General features: G+C 39.2%; 1 protein-coding gene and 1 long non-coding RNA gene across 2 annotated transcripts in view; one reads left to right on the top strand and one right to left on the bottom strand.

Annotated features, from left to right (window-relative positions):
• Positions 1-284: 284 nt before the first annotated feature.
• Positions 285-2,437, bottom strand: LOC103732305. The gene is made up of 3 exons (XR_607192.2): positions 2,129-2,437; positions 1,304-1,566; positions 285-426 (listed from the first exon to the last, which is right to left on the bottom strand). It is a non-coding gene; the product is annotated as an uncharacterized LOC103732305 (long non-coding RNA).
• A 1,263-nt stretch (positions 2,438-3,700) lies between these two features.
• LOC103732321 (contactin-associated protein-like 5) overlaps positions 3,701-10,968 on the top strand; it is a 258,463-nt gene continuing 251,195 nt past the window's right edge. Inside the window, exon 1 of the mRNA XM_008830877.1 lies at positions 3,701-3,875. Coding sequence (XP_008829099.1) covers positions 3,794-3,875 — 82 coding nt within the window. The 5' untranslated portion in view covers positions 3,701-3,793. The remainder of the gene's footprint in view (positions 3,876-10,968) is intronic.

Below are 10,968 nucleotides of genomic sequence, written 5' to 3'. Positions count from 1 at the left end.
CAGAAAATAAAAGCCACAACGGTAAATTGGATTGTAAATAAGGCATAATTTACACACTATGGGCTGGGGCTGCATATGGACATCTATAGAGAGTGTTCTAATATTTATTAATAATCTGAGATAATCACAGTGTGAATATCATGGCAATAAGTTTCTCTACAGGCCTCTTACATTGTACCACAGTTATATTTGACTGGCACTGATGATTCATGTAAGCGATTCTGCCAGAAAATGAAGCCATTATCTTCTCTAATTATCAAAACATTTTATTTACTCACTCTGTGTTTGGGGGACATGTAGAAACTGTAATGCTGTTGAACACTGACTTTGGTGAGTGAAGATCCATCATCCTTAGCTTTCAATCTTCTCTTTTAAAAAGCCAGTCTTGTGATAGCAAGATGCTGCCCTCCAGAGAGACCTCATATACTATCAGAAAAGGAAGATGCATGAGTTGGTATTGCCTTGTTACAGAATACATAGAGATATCTAAAAAACTGAAGCAAACTTTTCTTACCATGCAGAAATTTTACTTCTAAATGTGGGACAAACTAAGAGATGGCTACAAGATTTCATAGTTTAAATTTGAGGAGAAAACTGGTAATAACTTATGGTTCATAAACAGACTCACTAATAAATAAGTGTTGGCATATTCCAAAAATGAAATACAATATATTGGGTAAGATGAAAGAAGTAAGAATTCATATACCAAGCACTAAATTTCAACAACATTAAACAAACTGTAAATTAGAAAATGAAATAGTATGATACCATTTCTACAATGATAGGTAGTAGATAGATAGATGATAGATAGATAGATAATAGACAGATAGATGATAGATAGATAGATAGATGATAGATAGATGATAGGTAGGTAGGTGGATAGATAGATGATAGATAGATAGATGATTGATAGATAGATAGATGTAGATAGATGATAGGTGGATAGATAGATGATAGATAGATAGGTAGATAGATGATAGGTGGATAGATAGATGATAGATAGATAGATAGATAGATAGATAGATAGATAGATAGATAGATGATTTTCCTATCCTTACCTCCAGAGTGATGGGAATAGAGTGAGGCATGAATCATCACACCCAGTTTATATGGTACTGGGATTGAACCCAGGGCTTCCTGAATGTTAGGCAAGCATTTTCTTAGCTGTGCTATATCCCCAGCCCCACCACTTACACATTTATGACATATAATCAAAATAATACAGCATGTTGTTTATGGACATAAATATATTCATGAAAATCATAAAAACATATATATATATATATATATGGATAGTACATACCAAAGCAGCAATTTTCTCATAGGCATGATGAGGTATAAATGCTGTGAGGCAAGTCCTTCAAAGGGACTTGAATTATGTTTGAAATAATTTATTCTTTGGGGGGAAAAAACATCTCAGTTTGGGATGAGAGAGATGGTTCATCAGTCAAGAGCACTTGCTGCTCTTGTAAAGGATGCAGGTAATGTTCTGAGCACCCCCACTGAGTGGATCACAACTGCCTGTATTCCAGGGAATTCACTGCCTTCTTCTGGCCTTCACCGCACCTGCATGTATGTGGCACAGATACAGTCAGTCAGCCACACATACATACATATAAAACAAATTAAAAAGCAAATCTTAAAAAGGAAAATAAATGTTCATATATCACATACATTTAGAACATACAAAGTTGAATATATTCTGTAATTTCTAGTATTATTAAATTAGTCAAGTGGGGAATTCTTAAAGATGAGGGGTTGTGTGGCACACACTATACGGCCACTCGCAGAATGAATAAAAAGAAAAGTGATTTTGAGTCCCCCTCATCATCTTTCTAAAATCCCCTGCCAGCAGACAGAAGAGCCTGGATCAACTCAGCTTTAATATTTTGGGATTCAAAGACCCTGGGTATGGCCATACCGCAAATAACCTTCTTCTGAGCTTTCCATGACTCAGAAATCTGCTGACATAATTCTTTTCAGTTACACATACAGATAAAAGCATGCCTTTTGCTTACAACTGAGAAGACCAGACCGTCAGAATTATTTTTCTTTAATAAAATAACGGGAACAAGGGTTCAGTTGTAATTGTACTATCTTTCAGTATTCTGAAGAGAAAGTAGCTCACCAGGACTACAAGGTTAACCTCAGAATTTATGCAGAGGCTGCCTGAAACTCAGTTCACTTTCCAGCAGCTGTGCAGCCGGCATCTGAGACCAAGGGCTGTCAGGAATCTAGTCTGTGAAATGTCTGTGTACTTGCTAACACTGAGGGTGAAGGGAGAGTAGGAGTGAGGCATCAACTTCCTCTGAAGTGGGGAAAGTCTGTTGACCTTAACTTGATTGTAAGCTTCACATAGGAGAAATCGTTACGGTCCCTTATTTTGTTAACAGTTGACAGTTTTCTGGTAGCTTCCAATAAACACAAAATAAGTTGATTTATGGTCAAGCAAGAGAGTCCCCAGATGCATGCAAGAAAGAACCAGGATTTCTCGTGGAGATCCTCGAAGAAATTAAACCCATCTTTTCTTTTCTAGATATAAAGCTTTTAGGAGCCAACTCTAGGAACCCACCCTGACCCTCATCATCACCACACCCACTTGTCTCTCTTCCTTTAAATTTTTTTTTTTTTTTTTTTTAGCTTCCTATTTCTGTCTGATACCAGTCAACCACCTTGGCTCCTCCGGAACCCACATTATCAAACACCCTGCAGTCCCTGAGTAAGCAACGTGCCAAGAGCCCCAGTGAGAGAGTCTCGGAGGTCGGACGGAGGCAGGTAAAAAGGTCATCCTTGAGAAAAGGGCACAGGGTCTGAACAGCAGAGGCGTGCCAAATCCCTAAACAGTTAAATCAGAAACCCCAATAAGATTAATAGCCGTCAATCAGCCTTCCCTGCTGGGGAAATTAAATCTCACAGTCAAGTTTTCCTTTCTCCTCCCCTGCCTAGGGGAGGAAAAGACATCAGGCATCAGGTTAGATCATTGCCAAGCTGTCCATGGGAAAGTCTCTCTTCCTAAGGCATCTGTCTTCCAACTCCTTTAGGCATGGGCTCAGCCGCATTCTTCGAAAACCTGGTTTAAATGCCTGTATCTGGTTCCTGGATGGGGAGAAAGAGAAAGGGAAGGGCTAGGGATGTAGGAATACAGGGCTGGAGATGGAGAGAGAGAGAGAGAGAGAGAGAGAGAGAGAGAGAGAGAGAGAGAGAGAGAAGAGAGCGAGAAAGATCCTTTTCCTTTCCCACCCGCAGATAGCCAAAGTGCACACAGCAGATCCGCTGCCGGGGGACTCAAGGAAGCGACCCAGGACCCGCCCAGGCGACTCTTATAGGCGAGCTTGGGGCGGGCCTGGCCGGGGGCGGTACCGCGCAGTCCTCTGCGCCTATAAGGAGCTGTCCGCCACCCCGGTGCTGAATCCAGCTCTCTCGCCTGAACAAGGTGCATTGAGGCTATTCTCCTACCTGGGTGCCTGGAACCGCCACTCACTTTGGATTTGCCCCCTGTAAGGAGGGGATCGAGGAGAAGAAAAGGCGGGCGAGGAAAGCGAGGACAAGCCAGCGACAGTTGCGGGGACTGTAAACCTCAGCCACAGCTCGCGTCTCCAGGAACCCCCTGCCAAGGTTTTCCTGGAGCGTCTGGGGAGCGGGATGGAGTGAGGGAGAGTGTCTCTCCAAGGGGGGGTGGGAGGGGGCCAGGTGGCGCAGAGGAAATAAGAGAGACAGAGGAGAAGAAAGAGAAGCCAAGGCTGGTGTCTGTGAATTTGCGATTCGGTTTGAAGAGATCGCTCACTCGGGGGAAATGGATTCTGTATCAAGGCTGACCAGCGTTTTGACTTTGGTGCTCTCTGGCTTGTGGCATTTAGGATTAACAGCATCAAACTGTGAGTACCCGAAGCCGGGGAAGGGAAGATGATGTGGATTACGATGGCACTGGGGATTATTATTCACTACCTAATTGTGTCTAGATAGAGGGAAAGAGGGGGGGGGGAAAGCGTAACAGTGTGATTCCATCACTCCAATCACACCAAAAGTTAGCAGCGCCAGATCCTGTGAGCCTGTCCTGCTGGAATTCCTGCCCTTCTTCGAATCACAAAGTTGTCTTCCCTGCCTCCTAGCTCTTCTATGCTAAATCTCAGCCAAGGATTTTTTTGAGAAGGGCCCGTGTTTGCCCAGTAGGTGCTAACCAGGAGCCAAGCTTCCAGGTCTAAAGACGCTCCTGAACCACCAAGCTCTGTGATAGCTGCTCTCTGTGACTGCAGCTGCCACAGATTTGCAGTGTGTCCAACCTACCTCCCCCACCCCACCTCCAAATATCTTGCCGTCTCCACTGCCTTAGGCAGAAGGCTTTAGCTGGGGCGTCTTGCCACCAATGGGCACCCGTGTAACATGATTGGGAGTTTTGGCCTAAGAAATATAGCCTGATCTAGTCAACTAGGAAATCAGTGGTTGCCCCATAATAAAAGAAAGGGCTTTCATGCACACCCCACCCCCAAAATTCTGATGCCAAAACACACATAATGAGATTTCTCTAAGTGTGCTCTCCCTCCTCTCACTTCTCACTTCAGCAAGTGCAGGGCATTTAGTTTAATAGACAGGAAAGCTTGACTTCTGGAGACCCACCACCTGCACTATGTATTTAAAAAATTCAGTTTGTCAAACTTGAACAAATCGCTAAAGCTATGAAGCGTTCAAGAATAATTGCTCAGGTGCCTCTCTAGGCAGAAGAAGGGAAGTTTTCTCAGCCCCAGGAACTTGTAAATGAGAAAGGATGCAATTGAGACCCCTGTGCTATTTGCAAGGATGGTTTATCAGGGTTCTTCAAGTTTCTGAGCATGCTCCTTTATTTCTATCCCTGCCAAGAATCTCAGAAATAGTACCCAGATTAGAACAGTTTTATTTTATTTTTGTAATATGTACTACTATCAATGTCAGGAAAAGATGTAAAGACTTATGACTGAAGATCACTTCTGCCTTATTTCCCAACTCTTGGGTCCAGGAGGACTTAGAGGGTCTTGTCCCAGCATTACACCCCCAAGGGATGACAATGAGACAAATGCTGAAGCCAGGGCAAGTGTTTCTGTGATCCAAAAGTTGGGAAGTCCGTGGTCTATAGTTATAAACATTTTACGAAAGTTTGCATTCTGAAAGAGGATGAAGAAGGCAACCTTCTGTAACAGAAGGAAAATCAAAATCAGCTTAGAACCATTTCAAATAATATATAGAGGTAAGTAAGTGTCTGGTATTTTCATGTACTCTTCTGTTTTCTCCACCGTTTCCTTTCTTCGCTTTCCTCCTTCTCTACTTCTTTTGCATCTTCTCCTTTTGTGTAATTATTTTCATGACGCCCAAGAAAAAGATGCAAGTGGCTTAGTAAGAGGAAGTTAGGTATGCCATGGAGCTAGTTTCTCTACCTTCTGGAACACTAGAGGTCAGTGTTGTCCAAATGATGCAAAGGTGTGGCCATAAAGCATGTTTTCTCCTTAGCACATCAGCTTATCTAGAGAGAGTGAATACTTTGAAGATCCACAAAGGTGAGGGTGAGGAGTATGGATGAAACCGATAGAGCACATTCCACGTGTGTTTGGCTTGAGATTCCTCAAGCAATATATTTTTTTTTGGAAAAAATATATATCTTGGAATGGCATATACTATAAATTAATACAATTATGGTTAATATATTTTAATATTGCCCATAAAACCTAAATGGCATGGGTTTAAGACTTAAGCATATCATCAGCAAGGCAGTTTATGAAGGTCCAGTTCTGAATGTTTAAAATAAAGTTCATGATAATGACCTTTAGTGTTTCATGAGTGACAGTTGCTTTCTCCCATTTCCAACCAACATTTCAATTGAGTGTGTGTTGCTTGCTATATTCTGGGAGTCAATGTCCATAAGATACAATAGTGAGTGTTTATTATACTGTGAAAACTGTATCAATTTGGTGAACAATGGAGTAGCAGCAATTACTTCTGAACTCCACACATGTTAGTGGGCTTCAGAACCTGTGAGGTAGTCCCCTGAGGGCAAGCAGAACTATCACAGTCTCCAGGTCTTTGTGGTTCTCATCCTTTATTCATTAAATTTAGATACTGGATTTGCTATGCGTATTCAATCTTCTCTCACTTATATGTCTATTTTGATGAGTTATGAATTTCGAAGAGTCTTAAGATGATTTGTGGAAAACATTTTATAAGGTTGTTCTTCCTAAATTTGAAGGAATATTTCATGTCTTTTGTAAGAGCAGCCTTGAAGATAGATCATTTTCACAGGTTCTTTCATAGGACACAGTTACATTTGTGGGATTTCTTCAAGTACAAATAACTTTTAATTATTTTCACCCCTTCATAAAGATTCTCATAACATTTGTGCGAGAGAGAGAGAGAGGAGAGAGATTAATTTTCTAAGAATCTGACCCAAACTTGAACATTTATCTCCATTGGAAAAAATGAATGCTTTATCCAATTACAGATTTTATAAGTTTCTAATTAAGCAAAATGAAAACCAAGTCAAGTTAGAAGGGAGGCAGTTACAATATAGATATTACTAATCTATGCTGAGAATATAATTACCTACCAGTAATAAAAAAAAAGAAAGCTCCAGAAATTCTCCCATTCCAGGCTGTCAGGATATTAAATAGCTACAGCATTTCCTTTTGGTTTATCCTGAGGGGATGGGTTCATTTCAAATATAGATATAATAGGCCAATGTTAAATGAAAAAATGTTTCCTATATTATCATCTCCTTTGACACAAGAAGCTACTGTGTGACTTGAGAGTTGGTTTAAGTGAAACTAGAAATTTAAAATTTAAGGAGTTTTAGTCTTGGCGTCTCATCCAGGGATCAAATACACATTGGTTTTGCAGTTTCTGGAACTCAGGGGTTCAGTGAAAAGCAGCACTTGAGACATGTGTCTCCTCCAAGCTGAACAGCAGCTTCATGCCTTAATAAGGCTATTGTTTCAATATCAGACAAAGTTGTAAGACTGTCATAACAGAAGTCTTAACATTCATAAGAGAGAACAGATGTACATGGCCCACACTGTGCTGCTTTCCCTGTGTTTTTAAGAAGAAACATGTTACATGATTATCCATAAATTTAACTTTTCCGGAATAGCACAGAATTATAACCAGCACCTTCTTGGTATTTCATGCTGCCCATTAGAGTCCCAAAGACAAGTTCTCAAAAATAAATTAAACAATCGCTTTTCTAGACTTTTTCATCACACACAGAATTTATTTTATGATCTATTGGGGTGTTAATCACATTAGTAAAGAGATTCTAGACTTTGAGTTACTTGAAGTCTGTGAACAAAAGAATGAGTAATATAAACAAAAACCATGCTGCTTTTGACGTGTAGGCTAATGGATGTGTGGTGCTTTCTGTGGCATTTACAGCTGCCAGACTTGAGGGAACCCTCTATTGCTCATTTGGAGGAGTCCTAAAGCTATTCTCATCATTGAATTGACTCATTTGACCTTTGATTATCAAAATGAAACGTCTTTTCATTCTCTTCACATATACCCCCATGTCCAAATCAGATTGATACTTTACAGTTGTAATATAGAAATTAAATATGAGAAGTCCCCCATCAAGGAATTAGACTTAGGGGAAAATTAGTTTCTATTTGAGTAACCACCCTCCCTTACTTATTGAATGGCACCTTCTAAGTTTGTTTTCTTTTCCTCTGCACATCTGCTGGATTGCATTTTCTTTCTTTAGTGGGCTGCAGTTCTCCTTTAGTGAATCACTTCACTTTTCAGTATCCACTTGTCACAGAACAATGTGATATGATTTGAAGCATCCCTAAATCCTTTAGTTGGTGATCCAAAGTATTTTAGTTTATAATCCAGACCTCTGATGAAACGTGGCCTATAATGTAATTATTCCACCAGGTGAAAAGAAAAGGAATACGATTAGTTATGTAGCAAGCCAAAAGACAATGACATTTTGTTTAGCTTTAATTGAGAATTTGCAGTGTATTAGTTTAGAACCAATATTGATACTTTTAATCACAAAGGAAAACTGTTTCATTTATCAAAACTCTGTCTCTTTTTGCACGATGACCTTGTAAAGGTTACCTGCTTCCCCCAATGATCATGGTATGCTAAATTATGCAATTAGATTAATTAATTATTAAGATGCTGTTTACTTACAATATAGTCTTATCTTTAAATGCTGATGTTCTTCACTGCTCATTTTATTTGCACACATTTGGGACAACTGTACTTCAAAATTGTAAGGCAGTTAAAACTAGAATGAGAACATAATATAATTTTAATTCCTACTAGCAGCATGTAGTGCATGTTTCACTTAATATACATATTTTGTAAGGCTAGGTATGTTTCCAGAGACCGAGTTCCCAGATGAGTAAATTTCAGCTTTACTGAACTTAAGTATTTTTCCCCAAATCACAAAGTTAAGCAATAGGAAGAAAGATGAACCTGGGATTAGATTTATATTTATACCCTAAAATGTTTTTGATGAAAAAAAAATCTTACAGTGTATATCATTAGGTGTTCTGTATAGCATCTGTGGAAATTTGAGATGGGTTCTCTAAGCTCAGCCTCTACAACCTCATCCATGGAGAAAGTCATTAGCTAGCAGTTTTTACAAAGAAATTTCTGAGTCATACCTTAAAAATACCACCAAAGCCATTCAGTGTTAAACTTGATGCCTGACAGTAAACATCACATTGTTCAAAGAAAATTGATCTTATATCTGGCTTTATATCTTCAGATTTATTCATCTTTCATACAGTTTAATTAAAATATTAGTTATGGAAGAAGGAAACTTTGAGGAAGAATTGAGAACCCCGTGCCCTGTGCATATAAACCCAGGACAGTACTGTGAAGGTCTCCTCTCTAATTTCTTACCCCATCACTGTGGATGTCAGACCAAAGAGTACTACTGAGGTAGTACTTATGTATCCCTAGTAATGACATTATGCTGGCCCTGACATGACATAACTCTCATCTCCAGCAAAATGGATAGAATTCCACATTTTACAACCAAGCCATGCTGTGTCACTTGTCCTTAAATTTATTCATGTAAGCTATTTATTTAGCCTGCAATACCTGCTCTTATTTGCAATCTTCTGTCACTTTCTGCCAAACACACATACACACACACACACACACACAGAGAGAGAGAGAGAGAGAGAGAGAGAGAGAGAGAGAGAGAGAACATGTGCATGTTCACACAGACACAAAAGTTTCCAAGCCTAGAATGTATTAGGAGGTGTCTCGGGGGAGTGGCAGAGCCAAATTGGGGGTGGTTAGGATTGAGATATATTGCATACATGTATGAAATTTTCAAAGGATAAATAAAAGATTTCTTAATTTTTTTCCTAGTCTGAATAGGTACCTCTATTTTTCTAAATTTTATACCAGTTTCTGTATTACCTCCTTGATCATATTTTATCTGAATTGCTATGCCCAACACCTAAAACACTGGACAAGTGGATGAATGAGGGAATGAAGTAATAGTTTTCTAGTAAGGGTTTTCTTTCTTAAAATAATTTTGTTTTCCTGCCTCTCTATTGGCAGAAATTTTCTTTTAAAGATCTGCTTGTTTTGTGTTGATATTTTTTCAAACTAACAACTACTTAGCAAGTCAAAGCCAATTGTAAGCTGGGGCAGAAGCTCAGATGGCCTCATGTAACTTGAAACCCAGGGACTGGAAATCTGACTGCAGATTGCTAGGTCTTCAGCATGGAGCTGATCTAACTTTTGCACCATGTGGTCATTTGTACCTGAAAATTTTCTCTGTTTATCTAATCTTCTTTCCAAGTTAGAGATAATTTTATTAACTCGATTAACACAAATTTTTAAATTTATCATTTTTATTTTATATGTTTGAGTGTAATTGCCTGCATGTAAGTGTATCTATATCATGCAGTGCTTACAGAGGACAGAAGAGGGTGTCAGATTCCCCTGGAACTGGAGTATGGGTTGTTGTTAGCCACCATGTGGATGCTTGGAATCAAACCCTGGTCCCTGACAAAAGCAACTGATGCTCATAATTGCTGAGCCAAGTCTTCATCTTCAGCCCCTGCTTTATACAATTTTAAAAAGTGTTTGCTATAGAATTTGAAAAATACATGACCCCTTTACTATAAAAGATCCTCTTCATAGCCTTAGGTTTTATTTTTTAAAAGGGAAGAATTTGAATTCTATTCAATGGAATTTACTATTGAATTACTGCAAATATATTTGTTTTAGTGGTAAACCCACAACATTGCTCTTATAAAATGATTGTGAGGTACCTACGTCATCTTCTCAGTTATGATCAAAGAAAGTTTAATATTTGGTCTTGTTACTCATTTGAAGAAATTATAGATGAAATTAGTCCCAAGTACTGGTTTTCTTTCTTAAAGTCTTTTCCTATGAAGCTGAACAAACAAAGATGAATTAAAATGATATAGTACATGACCCTTAGGAATGCTGAAACAACTGGACAATCAGGAGAATAAATCTTCAGTTATGTCAGTGATACATGCTGTAATAAAGGTAAGCACAGGTGCAACGGAAGGCACCCAATGGGCATCTTGTACTGACTGGTGTGTCCAGGTGTGCAGTTGAGGAAAGCAAAATTAATGCTAAAGATTGAACAAGCTGAGTCCACCATATAGAGTAATGGGGACACTGCTAATTGGCAATGAGAGAGAGCAGAATGCAAAGACTGTGCTAGCCTGGGAGGTTTTATCCTTATTTTTAAAGCTATGGCATCTCACTGAAGGCTTTCAAAAACATAGTAAGCATAATCAGATTTTCCCCTCTTTTAATTTGTGTGTGAGAGTTTGTGCCTGTGGAGAGGAGAGGTCAAGTTGTGTGTCATACTCAAGAATATTCCCCAGTTCCTTTGAGACAAAGTGGCTTGGAGCTCACCAATTAGGCTACAGGCTGGTCCACAGTGCCAGGGATCCTTCTATGTCTGCCTTTCCACTGATAGGATTACAAATTCATGTAACCACA

Source organism: Nannospalax galili, unplaced genomic scaffold (genome assembly GCF_000622305.1).
Source record: "Nannospalax galili isolate Female #2095 unplaced genomic scaffold, S.galili_v1.0 scaffold633, whole genome shotgun sequence".
In the NCBI taxonomy this organism is placed as follows: Eukaryota; Metazoa; Chordata; class Mammalia; order Rodentia; family Spalacidae; genus Nannospalax; species Nannospalax galili.
The sequence above is the reverse complement of the archived record's forward strand: the minus strand, read 5'-3'. Positions and strand labels throughout refer to the sequence as shown.